This window comes from Apteryx rowi, unplaced genomic scaffold (genome assembly GCF_003343035.1).
Source record: "Apteryx rowi isolate R43461 unplaced genomic scaffold, aptRow1 scaffold_93, whole genome shotgun sequence".
In the NCBI taxonomy this organism is placed as follows: domain Eukaryota; kingdom Metazoa; phylum Chordata; class Aves; order Apterygiformes; family Apterygidae; genus Apteryx; species Apteryx rowi.
This window is the reverse complement of record NW_020451238.1, coordinates 2,244,044-2,265,204: the sequence shown is the minus strand read 5'-3', so window position 1 is coordinate 2,265,204 and position 21,161 is coordinate 2,244,044. Positions and strand designations below refer to the sequence as shown.

Sequence of the window (21,161 nt, the reverse complement as noted above, 5' to 3'; positions counted from 1 at the left end):
GGGGGGACTGCAGCAGGTATCACCATGAGCACTGATGGTAAAGGAAGAGAAGTTGGGTGACCATAGTCTTCCAGAACAGGTGAATCTCCCCTAAATCACTGCACGGGTACCACGGATGGGGTGCTCAGAGCAGGTAGGGCTAGTGCTACTCCAGTATGATTCACGGCACTGTAATATTCATGTCATAATAAGATTCTATCCTACACACAAATCTGGTGGGATTGACAATTTCCCATTAAATCTCTTAGTGAGGCTGCTGAATTCAAAAGAGGAAATTTCTTAAGCGGAGAAGCCTGGCTGAATGACACTGCCTGCTGTTGCAGCAGCGGCTGCTCCCCACCATCGCAGCGCCCAGGAGCATCCTTGCGAGGATACGCCGGCCGTAGTCCCTAGCAGGCCAGGCACCGGGCACGTCCGGGGCATCTTAACTGCCTAGCTCCCAACCTCAATCCATGGTTAGAGTGTTTTGTTTCGAGATACCCATGTTTGAAAACACAGCCCCTAGATTTCATCACAGAGATGGATTTGGGCTCCATCAACACACTGAACCTGAATAATTCGAGGTTTGGGGAGAATTTGGCCTTGGGAAAAGTCCCAGGTTTAGGGGACGGTTTTCAGGTCAGTGTTTGACGCAGGGGAAATGCGCGTAGGGCAACAGACCTTCCAAGAGCTCTTAGCCCCTTGTGCCTTGGTCTCCCTCTCTCTGGGGTTTGGTTTCAAGTTGAGTARGACCCTACCCAGCAAGCTACAACTCTGGGTGAAATTGCGGATGCGCTTTGTGACTTTGCAAGCCGTTCTGTGCATAGAGGGGAGCCCTCATAGGAAGCCCCTTCCTCCTCCTGGTTGCACAGCTGTGGAAGGAGTGGACCTGCGAAAGAACAGTGCTTTTGTGCAGCACAGTTATGTGTTTAACATAATAAATGTTTATTGTCCTCTGGAGCAAAGGAGCAATAGGCTAAATTATAGCCCGGGGAGGGAAAGCTAGAATCATGAGGTATAGGCTGTTAATTATCTTTTTTTTTAGCTGTCATAATGTACTGGCGTTTGCCTGCAGCTCGCCCCCTCCCACTGATCCATTACCTCCACCACCACTATCTCTAAAATATCTGCTTCCCATGCCGCTGCCGCCGCCTCCTCTCCGTCCTCCTGCTCTTTCATTTGTAAGGCATCTCGGGCCCCTGGAGAGATTTGTGACTTCTCTCCCAGCAGCCGCTTACGGTGATAAAGGCCCTCAGCCTGCCGCTCTCTGATTAATCAGCCCTCGTGCAGCCTCGATAGGGTGTTAATTTGTAAACCCRGCGGACAGGCCGCCGCGATAAGCCTCGGCAGCTGCCGCGTGTCTGCCGGGGGGATGGGCAGATAAGGCTGCAGCCCTGGGATCCAGCCAAGAAATATTTTGGAGCAGTGAATTAGAAACAACAACAACAAAAGAGCCTTCTGCAGAGGCACTCCTCGGAGGCTGCTGCGGGTAATGCAGCAAGTTTCAGTAGCCGCGGACAAGGGCCCCGTTCCCRATAAGCTCCCTGACCTCCCAGCCCCGGAGAGGCCGTGTGCCCAGGAGCTCGTGTCGGGGACGTGCGCGTCCGAGGGATGGCCGCCTGGCGTATGTCACGATACGTCACCTGCACAAACGGGCAGGAGGCAAAGGGCTTCCAAAATAGCGTAAAGGATATTACCAAATAACTTTGTGAATTCCCAAATGTTTGGTGTGTGCTGCGGTTCCCCAGAAATGCTACATAGGGCCTGCTGCATGTCCAGCATAGGGAGGGATAATGGGAAGATAGCRTTTCCCCTAAAAAGCAGACTGTTCTGAATCACACGCTGTTGCAGCGGTCTGAGAAACCGCAAAGCACGCTCTTGCGCTCTACGATACCTCGGCAAATTGGAGCGAGCTACAGTGAAGACAGGTGTTTACTCTGCTTATCTGCCTAAGGTGGTCTGTCAAATGTTCCTAGTATGCTCAGGCAATTTTCCCTTTTCTTTTTGAATCAATTATGCTTTCTTTAAAAATTGAAGGAGGGGATATTTTACCGAATTTGTATCAGCTCCTTGGTTCAACTGAGTCCAAATGATTCTGCCATCGTTGGCCTCCCTAATTGTTCTAACATCATCTGACAACATGCAACAGACCATGGAAGCTATTCCCTCCCTGCCTGCCAATGCAGGTTGTTATTCGGTACATTTTCGAACTGCAGCAATTCTCAGACAGACAGTGACCTTTATGTGAAATCAAATGTCTTGCAAAAACCCTCTTGGTCTCTGAACTGTGATTTATAGCCGTTTGTGTTGGAGGAGGCTCCAGGTGGGATTTGGGTGACACATAATTGGTTAAAAGATGAAATAAAATGAAGGTTGCCCTGCTGGTAGGGCGATGGCAGGAGCTGCAGGAATGAATTGCTTGGCAGTGCAGAGCCTGGCCCTCCTCCTCCCGCCCTCCTCCCTCAGTTGCCAAGTCCTGTCTGGCAGGCCATTACAATGATAAATGCAGGTAGCTGGCAAAGCCCACAGTCGAGAGCTTGTTCTAGCGTGCCAAGCCCTGCTTGGCATTCCCGCTCGGTGCCAGCATTTGCACTCTTACTCGGTTTGACGGAAACCGGGACATGAGGTGTGAATTTATGTCCGCATCCTTCCAGGAGAGAGTTGGGATAATGAAAAGCCGAGCCAGCCCTGGGAGCAGCAGAGTAATTTGGTAGGTACCGAAGTGCCGTCTGCCACCTGTCACTCGCAGGACGTGCCCTGCTCCCCCGTCGCTCTTCCCTCCAGTGCAGCCTCTGAATTATAAGAAGTTTGGGGTAGTTCTGCAAAGAGCACTTCCCATTCCATTTGATTTAGTACAAATAAAATCTGTATCCCAGACAAATAGATAGTCTGGCCTAGATAGTTTCAAGCTGTAATGACAATAATACAAAATGCTGTAGTATATATATGGCATTCCCAACCTTTCCTACTCACAGACAAGTTATCCTCTACATTTTGTAGCAAAAGCTAAATCGGTAATCAAGTTGGTGGTTGTCTAAGTCAGCGTTGGGGTAATGGAAAAATTTTAAATGTGAAGTATAGGCTGAAACGCCTACCTGTTAAGGAGTGGAATCATCTCTCAGGAAAAGGCATGAGATCTCTATTGTTTGAGATGTTGAAAACAGATTGCACAAAGGCCTTTGATAAGTGTATCATAGGGGAATAGTTTTTCACTGACTAGAGGATATATTGGTTGTCCTTAACATAGAGATTTTACTGCCTCTGCGGTGATAGATGCGGCGTGATACGGTGATAAAGGGAGAGGGCTATCCCTTGGATGTCGTTCATGGGCCAGGCTACCCAGCAGCAAAGCTGATGGCATTGCCCATGAATGCAGAAATAAAAACAACCCAGTGTAATCTTGCCATTTTAAATAATGACAAGGTTAAAGGTCACAGAAGAGAACAGAAACATCTATTTCACAGTCTCCTTTTTTTTCTTTTTTTTCCCTCTGCTAACTATAACTGGCATGCATTTGGTGGGCATAAAGAATAAGACATAGAATATACAAACATGTAATTAGGGGGGAAACCAGTGCTGATGAGAATGCAAAATAGCCAGGAGTGTAAAATCAAGGTAGGGTTTGGTTGAGATTTGAGGGGAGAGACTACTGAGATAAGGAGAAAATGCACCTTAATTTAAACTAGGCCATGCAGGCACAGTAACATTAAGCAAGTTTTTTGGCTGGGTTTAATGAGGGACAGCTGGAAACTTGCTTTTCTGGTCAGTGTCTGAGAACAGCTGAGGGACCTTTCGCAGCTGTATGACCAGCCTCGGTGAGGCCCAGGAACTCCCCAGCTTCCTCCCTTCTCCTTTTTAAAATTTTCTTTTTCAGTGCAAGCATTTATTTATTTATTGGAGCTGAGCTGGGAAGGAGAGGGAGTTTGATCTTTTCCTCTGGGAGACAGCAACTGCTCAGAGGAAGATGAATCATAAAGCATGGCTAATGGAGGGAATAGAAGGGGGAAAACTCTGGGCTATAGCCATTCTCCAGAGGCTGGGGGGATGGACTGAGAAGAGAGGGAAGAGGAGTTAGCAAGCCCGTGCCCTGGGGCTCTGATAACAGACACGTTGTAGGTCAGGCGTCCTGCTGCTTTCAGAGCATTAGGTCACCCCTCCATCATGGGGACGGGGCACATCTGTGCAATAAACCGACAGACCACAACAGCATATGTTTAAGAATTACAGTCACTGCTTAATCTAAACTAGTTTGATCTATCCCCAAATGGTTGTAAAATGATGAAGAACATGCTTTGGATGCAAAATGGTGTTATTTTAAACCTATCACTGTGTTGCCAAAAGAGAAAGGTCCGAGACAAAACCGTAACATGGAATTTGCAGAAAAACAGAGGGCTTGGCCCCTCCGTGTCGCCCTGCACTTGCTGAATCAAACTGTGCAACGTTTCCTTACAGATGCCTTCCAGGCAGCAAGTGTTTTACATCACTTTGCTTTCACTCTGCCATCATGTAAATTCAGTGCAATTCAACAGTGAATTGAGACCAGTGATCTCTGCTTCTAGGCTCTCTGTGGCCTAATTTAATTCTCTGTTCCCAGACTTGTGCTAGCTTCTCGAAGGGGCTGTTGCAAAAAATAGTCATGGTTATATAAACTGCTGAGAGAAATAAGCACTTTCAGAAGAAAAAAGTGATGAAGAGAGATACAAGTGCATTGTTAAAGGCCTTCCGCAAGACTACAGCAGTACTGAATATGCATGTGTTAAATGAACTTGAGGTAGGAGCCTAATCAAGCATGTTGCAGTGTGAAACTGCAGTCCAAGAAGCTTTTTGTTCCTAGTGGACCCTCTGTTGAGTGAACTTTCATGCAGGCTGTGCATCAGTACCTTCCAGAGATGGCCCTGAGTCAAAATCAATATAGAAGTATTTAGGATATTTCAAGGCCTTGCCATTTCAATAAGTAGTTACCTGCTGAGGATATTTGTACTGCATATTTCAATGTGACGTAGCTAAAGGCATAGCTGAAGTTTTAGGATTGTTGCTAGAAAGCTTGAGAACCTCCTGGGATTATTCTCATTTGGGGAATATTATTTATTATTAGTGCTTATTTGCATTGGAGATAATAGCTGGGATTTCGTAAGTGTTCCTGACTATTAGCTGGAATGAGATTTTTCAGCACGGTTTGGTTGCCATGCAGTTATCTAAATGGATTTTCACAAATGCTTTGTCCCTGGGAGCTCCCATCAGGTTGGTGTCCCAATGGCAGCTGTTGAGTGTTGAGTCCTTTTGAAAGCCCATAAATTCTGGGTAAAGGTCTTGGGAGGGAAGGGGACAGGTGAACCACATCTTTGCCTGACCAGAGATGATCACAAAATGAAATACAGATTTGTAGAAATGTAGTGTGTATCCTGTTCCTGCTTGCTTAATCCCTGAGCACAGCTGGGTTGTTTTGTGTTTGGACAGCTTTGTACCCCCAATGCTGAATTTTCCTAGACTGTTTCACAAAAAGGTAGTTCATGTACTTTTCACTTCAGCTTGTTTTTTCCTGTGACTGTGTGTGAAATGACTGACTTATGGCTCAAACCTTTCTTTTGTTGTCTTAATCAAGCCAGGATTTTCCTCCGAAGTTAATACTGTTTTTGAAAGGACCCTAGATTCCCAGATGACTTGAAACATCCCTGCACAATGCAGGCAGTGTTATTCATAGGTTGCTGGGTTGCTTCTATATCCTGGAATGTGCTGAGTACTTTTTTGGTTTTCAGGGTGAATTTTAGGAAAGTGTGTGTGTGTGAGAGAGAGATTTCTAGGCTCCTCTTGCACCTCTCCATCTATGTTTCCATTTCCTATRAAGAGTCACAAACTAAACAATACCTTCCTGTTTTAGTTATTGTTCTCATATTACTGAAGGAAGGGATCTGGTATTAATAACTTCACAGAATCAACTGGAAACTAGGAAAGCAATAGTGACATATGCTGAAATTCTCCACTAGGCCAGCGATCAAGTGGCATCTGAGAGTGGTAGGTAAAAGCAGGGGAAACAACAAAGGTAGAATGAAAATTGAGCCAAAATTTCCAGGTAATATCTGTGCTTTATTTTGAAAGTTTCTCTAAACATATCCAACACTCAGGGAAACCTCCTAAAAAAAGGTTTTCTTGAGAGCTTTCTAGTACTTGTTAAGTTCAGCAACAGTGTGAAAACGGTGTCTTTTGAGACGGGCTCTTGGCTGTCTAGAAGATATGCAGCCACCCAGAAATAAAATAGAAAACTGTATTTTACTGCCTCCTTTTTCTTTTGCCTCAGCTTTGGAGGGAATGGTTGGGTTTTGCCCTATATAAAATGTATATACCAGGATCTTTAACACCATGTGCTTTTGCTCTGCGTAAACCAAGACTACAGCCTTATTAGCAACTTAACATCATGCGATCAGACGCCTGAAGTGTCAGACCTGGACCTGGTGTTYGGTGCTCAGGGAGACGAAGTGAGGATCTGTATAGCTTCTGTTTTCAGTGATAAGGACCTGTTTATTCCCTGTTAGCAATTTTATAGGCTACAGAGAAAAAAGAATAGTAATTATTGAGAGGCCTGGCAGTTGACAGTGCTGTCTTCTTCAAGTGACATTTTTCTGTTATACATAATTATTAAATTACTAATGTGTAAGAGCCTCTTACACCTTTTAGCTGCCCTGGGTTGGTAGGAATCGGGACTTTCTATGCCTCACTGTTCGCCTTTAGAGAAGAGGGTGTGCTACCTCCTTTGTGGTTACCACCTTATATTTTGAAGGAAAAGCTGTCTTTGCTAAGCTTTTAATGCTGAAAATGGAATCAGTGTTTATATTTGCTGAGTTCAGGGGGAGGATTGGTGAGGAAATGGAGTACTGCTCTTCTGCTTTCGCTTCCCAAAGCAGGAGGGGGTAGAAATGTTGTTTTTCTCTATAAGGTGTTCAGCCTGGTTTCAAATTGTCACAGAACTGGGTAGAGACATTTTCCCCTTTAGATCTGGATGTACGGCATAGAGAAGAAATAAAATGAAAAAGGAGCAGAGAACTGGTAGCTTTGAATATACTGCGAAGGGGGACACACAAGGCTTGGTGCAGATCTCAGCGTGCCTTCAAAAAGGTGCTGGCCCTTAAAAGTTTCGGGGATGTGAGACTGCCTGCGAAACTGCTGCACTCTGAACTGATTTGTGGGTGCTTCTCTTCTGCGTGATGGTAGGACAAATGTTAGAGCCTTCATGCTTAGAATATGAAGCTCTGTGAGGGGAGAGGGTGGGACTTTGCAAGCAGCAGCTTTTATAAAACCATAGCTTTCTTGGGCTCCACGGTGATGCAGACATAGGAGGCGAGCAGCAAATGTGCAAGTAAGACTGGAGGTGTTTTGTCTGTAAGCTTCAGGCCGATAATGTCTCTCTGTACCATTCAGCAACAAAATTGCATCTGGAAAGCAGTGAAAGGCTTGAGGGGTGCCCAGAGCTTGCTGCTRCGGGACTGCTCTGCTCCCCGGCGCTTTGCGGGGAGACAAGGAGGAGGCAGTGAGAGGGAGAAAGGAAATCTCTAGTTTCATTTTCTCATCCAAAAAAAGTGTGATTTCCTGGGATGGCTTGAAACCACACACATAAAGGACTCCAAATGGCTGGTTTGCTCACAAGGGAGAATTCCACTTTTAATTTTTTATTTTTTTTAATCACTTCTTAAATGCAAATGATTTGCTTGAAGCAGCAGAAAATTTGGGAGGGGACTTCTTTTAGCAGATGCATTGGTTTGGTGGATTTTTTCACTCATTAGTGGGCTCGCCCAGACACATAGGTTTTATTGTACACTTTTTTTAAAGGGTGACTGATGAAACTGAATGATGTATTCAGGCTCTTCCTCCCCTAGCTTCCCTCCTGCCTTTACAGCAACTCACAGAATATGCTATAGCACAGGCATTTACTGTTTCAGAAAGGGCACTTATGCCAAAAGCTGTTTGGATCTGCAGTTAGAAATCACCAGAAATGAGAGCAAAAGTTACTGTAAACTCTAGGTATGAAGGTTTATATCTGTATACTATGGCTGTGAGATTGAAAACTCTGCTCTGTAAATGTTGACTCTGATTGTTAAAGGCAGTGACATATGTGCGGGTTTTGATATCAAAAGGCTGAGCAATAACCCATGTGTTTTACTGTCTCTTAAAAGTAATTTTTCTTGCTCGACTTCCTTAAACATTCTTTTTGTATCATTTGGACCTGTAGTGATGAGGTCCTCAGCTCATGATTAGACAGTGGCAGTCTATATTAAATACTCACTACTAAATTATGCAGAAAGGAGTGCCCTGTCGTTTGGCGTAAAGCAGTGGTGCCCAACTTTTCAGGCCAGGCCAAGCACGAAGCCGGAGTGGCCGGAGCCGGTGTCGTGGCTGCAGCTGCCGGGGTAGTTCCCGTGCTGGCGGCGCGCTCCTGGCGGGACCCCGGGGCTGGGCAGCTTCGCCTAGCGGCTGCTGGCTGGAGCTCGCCTGGTGTGCTGTGCATCCAGCGCCAGCAACCAGGTCTGGGATTTCTGGCTCAGCCCCCATTTCACTGCTTAGTCCTTGCTGCATGCCATTAGCCTCCGCATGCCAAAGCTTCGTTGCCTATAAAATGGGGGGAATCTTGTTTATCACCTGCCGCACGTCCCGGTGCTTATGAAGTGCTTTGAGGATAGAGCCTGGTTGTGCATAAGTGGTTGGTTTCAATGTGCGTCTTTACCTCGTATTTCTGGAATCTGCTGATTTATTCTGGATCTGTTGTGAGTTTGTGTTGATCATAAGCAAAAAGTGTCCTAACAATGGATTGTAAATTCAGAGTTGACTGTAAAATACTTTAGGCACCGCTGTTGCTGCTCTGTGACACTGTTAGGCCGTCTTTGCAAACTAACCCAGGCAAAAGCAGCTCTAAATTTTTCCTCAGTTTAATCTGTGTGGTGAAGGGGATCATGCAGATAACCTATAGAAGAATTGGGCTCAGTCTTTTCCCAAGATTTTAAGATCCTCTGGATGCTGAGCTGTGTAGTGATCATACACACCACAGCTACACTTGCAGCTTTGTGGTGGACATGATTTGGAATTTTGCTTACGTGTCTCATCCTCAACCTTTCTTTCATGTTGTTTCCTGTCTCTTTTTTATATGTTTGCATTCAGTAAGACGCATAGCGCTTATAGTACCCAGTTGCTTAGAAATAACATTAGTAGATCGCTCTTCTTTGGTTCTTACTATAACTTATGCAGATCTTGTTGCATTTTACTATTTGTTTTTTCCTTGAGTCGTTATTTAAAATATATAACAATGTAATAAAATTCACAGTGCTCTTTATCATGCAGATCTCCCAAGGCACCTTAGAATAAAATCAATAAGATCAGAATCAAAATCAACTTAGTTCATCCATGGGTTGAATTGATTCATTTTTTTTAAAGCAGAGCCAGGCGAAGAATGCTTTTTTTATTATTTTTAATATCTTCTGCTATTCAGCTTTGTACCTCACCACTTCTTAATTCATGCAGCAGTCAGTGTCAAAATGTCAATGATATTTTCAGCTACCTTGTGGATATTAGTAATGTTGATAATGCTTCCTACTCCCAGACCAGCACTGATTCTGTAGAGGCTACTTGCTATTTCATCAGATAGTGGGGAGGAAAAGCTTTTGCTGAAGTAGGTTGACTATTTGATGTCGGCAAGAAGACGTGGGGGAGTGGGGAAAACCATCAAATTAACTCATAAAAGCTTTATTTGCAATGAATGGACTTTTTTTCCTATCTGTCATTATCATCTTGTCTGTAACCCGGTGACCCTGATTATCATGAAGCTGTTTACAAGGTTTATGTTAATTGGATTTCTTTAACTATTTCCCAGAGCTGTGAGGAGCACTAATTCACTGCAGTGGAGTTCAAGCAGCATAAAACAACTGGGTTTACAAGGAGACAGGCTTCTTCCAAAAGGAAGTCATTTTGTTTCATAGCACAGCAGCATGTACCTATCATTTGGTGTAATATTATATAAGACTATCTTTCATGCATATGTGTTTAGTTGCAACTTGTGTTGTCAATACACAAATTACCTTTTGCATGGTCAGCAAGAAATTAGACTTATTTTCAATGAGAGAGCCTTTGAAATGTTTTTTCTTCAGGTCAATAGCAGTTTCGCATGTTTTTATATGAAGAGTCGTGGATAAAATAGCTGTGCATTGCATGGCTGCCTAAATAAACGAGACAGGAGGATGTAGTTGGGTGAGATCAGGACAGTACTTCTCTATGCTCTGCTTTCATCTTCTCAGGATGCACGCTTATTCTTTAATGGCACAACATTGCACCCTCCAGGTGCAATGTGTAATTGCAGGTCTAAAGATAACCGACTTGTTTTATGAGAACTGTGTTTTTGTGAGCAAACCTTCCTAAATTCTCCTTTAGCATTACTCACTCTCTTTTTCTCTTCCTTTTCCAGGCTTCTGTAGGCTCTGAGAAGCTGTTCTCCCCTGCAGCAAATAAAGGTAAGTGATTTGGAGAAATGCTTTCCTTATCTTACAGCAAGAGATTTGAGTGCATGAAACTGTCAACAACATTGTGCAGATAACAGGACATCAATTTTGCCAGTACCTTTAATTTTGCCACACAGATTGTCATAAAGATCAGTTTTACAGGCTTGCGATGATTAAGTTAAAACACAGAGCTGCATTGTCTCCGTGTGGGGCGGGACTTCTTCCTTGCAAGTCAGATTCATAACAAATGTCTTGAGGAGGAGGATTACTAACAAAGGCAGAATCAGCCTTTACTGTAGGGGGATGTGCTGTTTTCCTCTAATACAATCAAATCCTCATTTCTTCCAAACCGAGCAATATTTCAGTGTTCTCTGTATTATTCTCACAAGGACTTGCACATCTGTCTCCTGCCAGTGTGCACAGAGCATTTGTGTCTGTATGTCTCAGTTCTCCACAGTGAGGTGGAAGGTGCTCAGCATGTTGCAGGATTTCAGCTCCCAGCTCCCGCTATTACTTTTAATTGAGAGTTACCTGTGATACTCACCGGGTGTTGCTAAGAGACTGGGCCTGTTAAGATTCCCTTTGGGAGTTACAGTGACATATTTCTAAATACACCAAGCCCTACTTTGAGGGCTCAGTATGTCTGTAAAACAAGGCTGCTCTAGTTTGAAAGACAAAATGTGGTGTATGATTGAAAGCATTATGCTAGGAATGGTTCCACTTTATCATGCAAGGAGGTTGATGTTATGGCTCTGAATGAATTGCCAGGCAGTATAGCTGTTCTGCAGTGTTCCCAGTACTGAGCTACGGAATAAATCAGTTCAGAGCAATAATGAATACTAGGGACATACAAATGCCTTGAAGAGGGGAGATGAGGCCCATTAATAAGAAGTGATGAAATAACCTTCTTGTGTTATTTCAAGAGGGCCAAGAAAGGAGTAATTTGCAGTTGTGTAGGAGTAGGTGCTAGCCGTGGAAAGGCGTTTTGGTGGTTGTGTGCTCCTTTACCTGGACCCAGGCCCAGTTTATAGCTGTGCTCTTTAGCAGTGGTAAGTATTAGGAATTTTCTGTCTTTCCAAGCCTTGCAAATTTTCAATGCCAAATGTGGAAACTGATGACAAGCCCGTTATGTTATTACATTTGCAGATATTTTTACAAAAGTGTGCAGCGTTATCTGGGGGAAGGAGGGAAATTTGAACAAATGGTGGGGAAGAGCATTTATCTTCTTGGCCTTGGCTCACTGATAAGGCAAACCAGATTGCCCATACAGCACTGCCTCAGCAAAACAAAAATCTTGCCATCCTGAACAAATGCGTGGTACAAAGATCTGGTATAGAGGCTTATGCTAAAGTGTTAGCAGCTTTGTTGGCTCCTCCTCTTACTGAAGCCTGAGATCTCCTACCCYTTCATATCACAGAGCAGCTCTGCAACATGAGTTTTCAAAATACTTCTCCATCATAAAGTTAAATGTGTGAATGGCTGTGAATTTGCTGTCTTGAAGTGTGTGTTCACTGCTGTTTATATCCCTGTAACTTAAGACTGTTCTTGTTTAGTYTACTGTGGGTAGAGATATTGCCAGCTTTGGGAAAGTTTGGGTTCAGACTATCATTTTTGTCTTGGATTTCTCTTTTCCTCTCCCACCTGTACTGGTGGAGCCTTGCTGATCATGCTGATTGCCATGGGCTGTGATTGTGGGCCAGCTCTGCTGGGGACTACCTCAGCTTTTGGCACAGTGCTTGTGTTGAGAGGTGAGATTAATTTGCCTCAGCAAGATTTTGTGCAGAAACCCAAACAGTGCTAAATCCTAACCCTAGCCCTGTTATCACTCCTGCAACATAAGAGCCAGAATTTCTCTCTCACACATGCAAATGAAAGCTGCTCTGACACGACCAGTCTTGGAGATGCCATATGGCAGGGAGAAAGTGACTTTCAAAGTGTTCCGCTTAAATTCCTTTTCTAAGRTAAGAGCGTTGATTTAAGGCCCCTGTTCTTGAGGACTGGAGCCATGGTGACTGTGCAGGGAAAGGATTAGTTAAACACTGTTTCCTGATGTGCACACATACGGGGCAGCMCGTACGTGTTGTCTCCTGTGGGCATTTGCACTATGCCCCCCTTTTGTAAACACCTAAGGCCTTTTTTGGAGAGATATTAACTGGCAAATCTGCAGCATCTATGCTACAGCTTTTATTGGAGGTAACTGGGCTTTTAAAATACAATAAAGTGTATTCGTTGTCTGGTGCAACACCCCCTATTTTCCATGAAGTTTCCCTGGGGTTGTGTTTGGCCCAGTGTATTTGTTTTATGCTGTCCTTGTGTATCAGCAGCTTAGCAATGCAATTAAGTATTAAGACGGACGGTTTTCACTTATTTGAGTCTGTAACAGCTGTAAAACGTAACCTTTGACCATATTTCACAGCTCCACAAAAGGCCTTAGGAGCAGGGTCTTTTGTTTGATGCTCTCTATGTGGCATTTGTCTTCACCTCCTTACAACCGGGGGCTGTCGCTGTGGTGCTCCTCCTCCTGACACAAGCTCATGTGCGATGCCAGATGCACGGCGTAGATGTCCCGTCTGGGCACAGTCGCTATTGTGCAGGGAGAGAGGTGGCGTGACCCAGAGCGACCTCAGCAGTCGCAGCTGCGAAATAGGCTGAATAGGGCACTCTGAGCTTCCTGGAGAAAGAGAGGGTAAATCCTCCACGTAAGGAAATAACAATTAAAAGTAAAAGCGGAGAACCACGATCTGCCGTGCTCACAGGTCTTTGTTTTTTGATGTAAGAAAGCATTTGTTTAGCAAACTTGTGGCTGCGGTACAGAGTTACAAGGACGTTCCCTGCCGAGGGCCGGGTGTTATATCCTCCTGATGAATAAATCAATACACAAATAATAAAGGTCTGTTTGTTCTTTCATGCCGTTCCCTTCTCACGGGGATCTCCCAGCCAGCCCTTTGTTTTCTCCTGAAGGGCAAGTACTCTGCAGGGCCCTGGAGATCTAGCCAAAAACTGTAGCTCTGTCCCTCTCCCGGCGGCAGGGTGAGGGAGATGATAGTGAATGAGACGAGGGCAGATGTGTTCGTGGTCTGTGGAGGTGAGAGGCACATCCACCCTTGGATCGCTGGACGGACCGCTGCCTGCGGGTTGTAATGATATTTTAAAGTGTTGGGGGTTGTTTGTGTTTTAAGGAGTTCAGGGTTGTGTCCCAGCTGCTGCTCCCTTCTGCAGTGGGCTTCCCCGATGAGGTTTCCCTGAGGAGAGGTGGTTAYGCCATCTCCCGCTTATTCTTGCTGTGGACCTACTGTGCTCAGGCCAGGCTGCGGTCAGTGAAACTGGGAGAGGTTGTGCCTTTTCCATCAAAATAACCTAGAAACGGGGTCCCTGAGGCTCAGGAGACCAGTGGGGTTGTGATCGTTTGAACCCAGCTCCCCTCCCAGGGCACTGTTGGGATGAGGATGAACTGGGCTTCTTAAAAATAGATGTTTCCTGCATGGGTTTAGCGTTGGCAAAGGGCACCGACAAGGGAAATGGCTGTTGCAGAGCAAGTGGAGGCTGGGAGGCAGGTGTGCATGGCACAGCGACATCTGCCACTGGGCAGCAGCGAGGGGGCCGGGGCTTTGCAGACAGCTGAAGCTGAGCACATTGCTTGGGATCCAAATCAGATGCGGTGTCGAGGGAGCAGTGTAATCCAGCTGTCTGCTGACAGAGAGCAACTGGCTGGGAAGCTGCGCTCGAAAGACCCGGCGCTGCCCCAGGCTGGCAGGATGCTCGCTTAACTCCGTGCCTCAATTTCCCCCTCCTGCAAAATGAAGACTAATGCTTGTCAGCTGAGTGAGCTGAGAGACTTAATTAATGAATGTTTATCAAGCGATTTATCAAGAGATCCTTTTAATAAGAGATTCCATAAACAGTGCAAGGCTTCATTTTCATGGCAATAATAAATGACAGTGAAAATAAGTCTTATCCTTCCCCTGCATACGCACCCCCCCACCCCACCCCCAGGAAAAAAGATTGCTTACCCTCCGCTCTCACTTCTCCACGGGTTTCCAGGCGGAGAGCTTTGAAGTGCTATCTTTCATCAGGAGCTGTACACATCCTCAAAGCTCTGAAGCTCACAGCCTGCATCTTATCCCTCTGACAAGAGGGAGGCGAGCTCTCTCGGCGCACGGGTCGTAATTGTCAGCCGTGGGATGCGCCACCGCCACCCGCCCCAGTGGGCGAATGCAGCTGAGGGTCCTTTGAAGTTGCCTTCCTTTATTTTCTGTCCTCTTGACCACAAAACTGCGCCTTGGGTCAGCAAGAGAGATTGCTTGTTCAGAGACGACGCTGAGCCCTGACAGGCACATCTGAACCAGAGGAGAACCCTTGTTCCTCCGAGATCAGTGCGCCTTAATTTTGTTGCCTTAAGGGGACTGTCTCTCCTTTTGCTCTCTTCTTCCCCCCCCCCCCTTTTTTAAATTCAGTACTAAACTGTCACACTAAATCATTTTAAAAGCTGGAAATATAAAACCTCCAGTGTAGGACATGCTGTTAAAACTGATGCTTATTACTGCGAGATGCTGYGAGAGGGGGAAGGAGGGGCAGCGGGGCAGGGACAGGAGGGTTGGGGTTGGCTTTTGGAAGGAGCCAGGTGAAGCAGAAAACCATCTCAGCACGGCTGAGGTCCGTGTAACGTCGAGCTTCTTCTGTGATCAAGCCCACCTTCAGAGCCTCGACATTACTTTGCTGTAATAAAAAGCTCTACATTGGATGAAGGTCTGCACAGACACAGGGCAAACAAGTCTCACTGTACCCAGTCAGGCAATTAGCTGTATTTTACACAAACGGAGGTCAGGAGCAGTACCATGAATTTCCCGTTTCCTGTGTGGGGTCCATAGCAGCGTCTGAGATGCAGAAAAACCAAGGATGCCTCCGATTTCTTGATCTTAGCTTTACCCCCAGGTTTTGGTTATGTTTTGATGAGGTAACCATCCTTTGTTTGACTGCTTGGCCCACCAGAATTTGATGAAGATGATAATTTACAGCTGAGTGTTTGGACAAGAGTCCAGCGTAATTACAGGCATGCAAAAACTTCCACAGCAGCATGTGTAGTAATAAAAAAATAAGTACTGCATTTATTTAGATAGCAACCACATTGCTATGATTTATACAGCACTCAGGATGCTCTGCAGCTGCTCTACTCCCCGTGTTGCATCTCTTGTGGTTTTATCACAGTCTTACATTATTCTATGTTTTTTGTGAGGCGCTGCACCTCAGAGGATTCTATGAGAATCTAAGCTTTAATTTCATTTATTTTTTAAGCAAGATTTTAGTAGTTTTGACCACAGAGAAGAGCCTGGAACTCTGATTCTTCTGGGCTTAAGAGACAACAGGCAGTTGAAAAGAACCTCAAATACCTTGTTTTTAAACCTCATTTTAAAGATGGTTTGTGATTCATAAGTGCTTGGGACTGGCAACACTGGACACCCTGAACTATTGCTATATCCAGCATGGGAGCTATTCCCAGCATCCTCTTTTTGAAAAGTTCTATCTAATTTTGTCACTGCCTGGATTAGCACATTAGCTTTTTGGCTTTCCTGCATATGTATGTATATTATTATACAGTGGCCTGGGAAGGAGGGGGACTTTGATTTTCAAACAATGTGGGTAACCGAGATAATCACTCAAGTCACAGCCGGTTAGCCTCATTTCAGAACAGCACCAAACACAGAAAATAGTGCAGTAAGTGCAGCCTTTTAGTCCTCTTGCAGTTTTCTCATTTTGCAAGCTCTGGAAAGCTCTCTCAGGCCTCCCTTTGGGAATGGGAGTACACTCTGGCATCAGTATCTCACCTGTTTATTGCTTAACTATGTCATATGTATTTAATGGTAGTCGAACCGTAACCATCCCTATCTGTAGTGGCTCTCTGTGAGACTACGACGGACAAGTAGGGGAGCGTATTTACCTTAAACCACGCTCTACAGTTAACTTGGAAAAATTCGGCTGATGTTAGTTAGTATGCAAGGGTGGATTGTTTGTTGACTTAGGCGCAGATTGCGTGTGGTGTGCCTCGCAAAATTCGAGTTGCCGCGCGCACGCGGGCGGGTGCGCTCTGCTTGCACCCTTTGCCGCGCAGCGAGCACGGCTATCTCCCGGGTCGTCTCCCCTGCGTGAGCCAGCACAGAGCTGGCTTTGTAGCTTCAGGCTGCAGCCAGGAGAGTTGAAAAGTTGAATTATAAACATTTCCAGGCCTTCTGGTTGGTGTCTTGTGTTTTGTTTTGTTATTTTAAGGATGTGGGGTGTGTTGCTGCATTCCTGTCAGTGGGATTAGAATGAATAGAGGCAATACTGTAGGAGATAAAATGTGTTTAATTATTTATTTGAGTATTACAGACTGAAATTGCTTTTTGATTTAAAGCATCCAAGTTATGGATGTGTTTTTGGAGTAGAGAGAGGCACACAGAAACATATATATGCACAATTACCTAGGGTAATGTAAGAAGTCTCTTTGTTCGGCCGCCCTTCCTCTGCAGAATTTGTTCATTTCCTTAAAGATTTTAAATTTCAAATGCAGCCTTGTTAAGTATCACGGAAAGCTAACTGCATGCTGTGCCTTGCCCACCAAAACATAAATAAAATAAATAAAGTCTTCGTTGTGTAAATGTTATGAAGTGGGTGGTTTATTTTCTTTAATTATACTTTTTATTTAAAATAAACTATAAAAGCAAAATAATATATATCTCAAATATGCCAGCACAAACTTATATTGATTTAGTAGGCAAATTTTAAGTTTTTTTCAGGTTGTGCAAAAGTAAACAAAAGGACCGTCAAATAGTAAATTGGGGAGGTGGGAGGAAGATCCCTCCAAATGCTTGTGGTAGTTTACATTAGCCCAACTCTTAAAGGGTGCTTGAAAGATACCATGATTTTTACTTCTTGTTTATAACTTTCTTATCTGCTTTCTCGGGTAGCAAAAAAGCAAGAGTCCGGGGATCTCAGCGCCATCTGGGGCTGGAGTCCCTCATGGGGACGGCGAGAGGCTGGCGCGGGTTGCGCCTCGGCATGGTCGGGCACCGTGGGGCGCGCTTGTGACCGCCGCAGGGCCGCCCGGACCTCAGACTGTGGGCTCTTGTCCTTGATTCTTCTTATAATATAACTCAGAGCCTTTTTTTTTTTTTTTTTTTTTTTAATTCGTGGCGTGAGCCTCTCGCAGCCTTCCCCTCTCCTCGCCCGCCCTCGGGGAGCGAGGCCTCTGCGGGCGCAGGGATGCGGCCGGCACAGGGCCTGGCTGTCCCGATCCTCCGCACGGCGAGCGGGAACTGGCCCTGCTCCCCAGCAGCCCAGGGCTGCCAGAGCATTTTTTAAATTTTTATTTATTTATTCATTTATTTTTTAACAGTAGCTTTGTTTGAAATGCGTACGTCTCGGGACCACTGGTAGCAGCCTGTCAGGACCTGTCGCCTTGGAGAGGAGGCGGGAGGCCATTTTGAGGACATTCTCCCCCCCCTGCTGCCGAAGGCTCCTGCCATTTTCTTTCTCCTTTAAATCCCCCAGGCAGCGTGCACTCGCCCATTCACACCGCTGTGTCTCGCTGCCCATCCTCCATCCCGTCACGCAGGTCCCCGCGGAGCCCGGGAGCTGCGCAGCTCCCGGGCCGGCCGGGGCCTTCCCCTCCACCACGAGCCCTGGGCTGCGTCCCGCCGTGCCGGGGAAGGCCATACTGACACCACTGACTTCCCTGGGTTTACTTGGGCATACCCCAACGTGTCAGAGAACAGGCCTTGGCACGGTATTTGTGTCTGCGTGTCTGTGTTTTTGAAAAGGATACTTGTTCTAGAGGGTTCCCCCCCCCCMAAAAAAAAAACGGTAAATATTTTCTTGCAAATCACTGGGACAGAGAAGTGACTGCAGTGCTTTTCGTTCATTTATTTGCGTTAAATTGATGGCAAAGTCTTGCAGGAGGTAATAGGAAATTAAAAGCTTTCTATATATTTTTTTTAACTGTCCTGCAAAATTTATTGCAGTGTTATATCCCTGCTATGGGATTCTGTTGGACAGTTCAAAAAGCCTGCGGAAAGGTTCTCATTCGCCATTAAATTTTAAAAGTTATTGAAGTAATTTTTATGGAGCCCTATTAAGTTTCTGAAGAAACATATTGGTTTCATCACTAATAAATTCTTTAAGGCTTATCCATAAGGGAATAGTCAGACTTCCAGATCTCTCCAATGAAATGGACATTAACTTTTTGCCCTGTTGGAGATATATTCTTGCAAGGTATTAGCAAGGTGAGCTGCAAAGCCAAGAAAGCCTGATTACACAGGGAGTACATCTACTAGCACTGTGAAATGGTGGGTCCTTCACCAGTCGGACTACTATATTTTGGGTGGATATTATAGAAAGAAGAAGTTTTTTTTTAAAGTGAGGAGGAAGAAGGTTGCAGATGAATCCATACGGTTAACTTCTGGTGGGGTTTTAAACGTAGGCCGTTGCCTTTGGTTCTGAGAACTGTCRCAAGTGGGAGGGGTAGAGCCTTGGAAAAAAGGGAGGGTGTGCAGCCTGGAAGTCCTTGTTTCCTCAGACAGCAAGTAATGCTTTCAAGAGCCCCTAAAAATAATACAAAATAACACGTTTGTTGTGCTTCTCCACTCCATCCAAAAATGTGCACAGAGAATTCCTCCCAGTAAAAAGAAAATATCAAGCTGGGTTTGCGCTTAACTTAGTGCTCACAAATGCCTTTCACATGCAAGCACAGAGCCACCTGATGGAAAGCAAATCGGCTAGGAGGGAAATAAAATTATGTAATTGCTAGTTTCCTTCGATTTTGTTCCTTCTTCTTTTTTGCATAAAGAAGGCTATTTAAGTCTCAGCTGGTGTGGGGTTTGCTAATAAGCAGACATCTACGAACCTGCGTCTGCTGCTTTGATCTCTGCTTAGTTTGGTCTGTGTTTCCGTATTTATTGATGATCCAGTACTGAGAGAGATCTTTCTCCTTAGCTCTTCCTGTCTTGTGCCATGAAACCTGCAGAAAAGTTTGTCCCCTGGAGCACTTGAGTGCTTTTCCTTGTGACATCTTCATGGTTAAGGGTAGAAACAGGCAGCCTTAAAAAAGGTCCCATCAAGACCACCTCAAACAACATTGAGTCTTGAATGTTAAACCGCAATGGAAAAGCCAGAGCCAGCTCCCTGGGAAGCTATCCGCAAAGCAGGGTGGCAGAAAAGGGCCAGCCATGTAGGGTGAAGCAGCCAACTGTTTAATTTTCTCAGTACTATGTGATTTGGCTCCCAGACAGCTGAGCTGTCCTTGGCCAGTTGCTCTCCGATGTGGCTGGTCTTCTCCAGACACAGTGATAGGCACCCACAGTGCAAGTTCTGTAGAGACAACCTGATTTAATACAGGCTTACCGGTGGGAGGAAGAAATTTTCAGTGTGAGTACTGAAGATTTATACAATAGTAAATATTGTTATAATTATTATTATTGAACCAGCCTTTAAAACTGAGATAGAAACCTGAAACCAACAGCTAGCATGTCCATTACATTCTGTACTGGTCAATTTAATAGTCAAAGTAGAACAAATTATAGCTTTTATTGGATCAGTAAAGAAATTCTCTGAGCATAGTGCACCTTTTGGCCTGAAATCTTTTTGCATCATAGGCCAGACTCCAGTCCCTTTATGTCAGCCCAGCAGTACATGCTGTAAAGCAGTCCTAAGCAGACAACTGAGGACTGCCCCCTGACATAATGCCAGCGTAGTAAGCCAAGTGTAGTCCTGAGGCCAGGGCAGAAAATGGCTCGACTCCAGTGATTCTGAGCAGCAGAGCACCCTTTTGCAAGTCATACAGGCAGGAGTATTTTAGAGAAACTCAAAGATACTCTAAATGATGGTGTGAGCTGCACCAGGAGCTCGGATGCATCTAAGAGTCTGTGTCTATAATCTCAAGACTGGTCCAGTGAGAAATACTGGCCAGTCTGCACTGCTTGCTTTGTCTTCCAAGAACACTGTTGTTTTGAACTAGGAATGGGTCAGCAAGGCTAAATACAGACCCAGATTCGAAAACATTGCTGCAGAAGCTCTCCTCTCCTCCCTCCCTTTCCCTCTTCTCCTGACAGTTCAAGAAGACTGGGTCCAGGTTTTTGGCTCAGATCCATGCCTGCTGAATACATTTCCTCAACCAAATGGACACAACTATAAACCTCTTTCTGCATCATTTCCTGTAGGCCTGTACTAAACATGCCACCCAGGTGTCCCTGTATAAAGCCACTTCTTGCTGAGTCTGCTTCTGTTGCTGCTGGCGGCCTTGCCTTMGTGTGCTCGCGGCAGGACTCCCATCACAGTGTGTTAATTTTAAACAAAGAGTGTGTTGTGATTTGGGAGGGTTTTTCCCATCAGGTCATATCAGAGTTCCTCTTAGAAGAGGAGGCTGTTTTTTGTTTTTGTTTTGTCTTATTTTCCCTTTTCCCCTCTTTTAATATGATCCCTGCAATTTTGTTTTCACTGAAATATTGACTGGCAGCATTGCAAATTGCCTGCATGCAGGCAGGAGCTTGCCAGCACTGCCTTACTCAGCTAGCCGTCAAGGTTGTGGATTCCACCACAAGCAGTGCCAGGAAAGCTGTTGATCAAAAATATTCCTAACATCTGTGAGTCCTCTCCATCCAAATGAGATGTAGTTACATTCTCCTTTTCCCTGCGCTCCTTCCAGAGTGTTGCTTCAGACACCTAGAAAGCCCTGGTTGC

General features: G+C 45.2%; 1 protein-coding gene across 20 annotated transcripts in view; it reads left to right on the top strand.

The window, feature by feature from the left end:
* The window catches only part of FBRSL1 (fibrosin like 1), a 404,406-nt gene that overhangs the window by 334,779 nt on the left and 48,466 nt on the right, over window positions 1–21,161 (top strand). For all 20 annotated transcript variants that reach the window (XM_026091846.1, XM_026091849.1, XM_026091843.1 and 17 more), the window contains one exon: window positions 10,421–10,466. In XM_026091846.1, coding sequence (XP_025947631.1) covers window positions 10,421–10,466 — 46 coding nt within the window. The remainder of the gene's footprint in view (window positions 1–10,420; window positions 10,467–21,161) is intronic.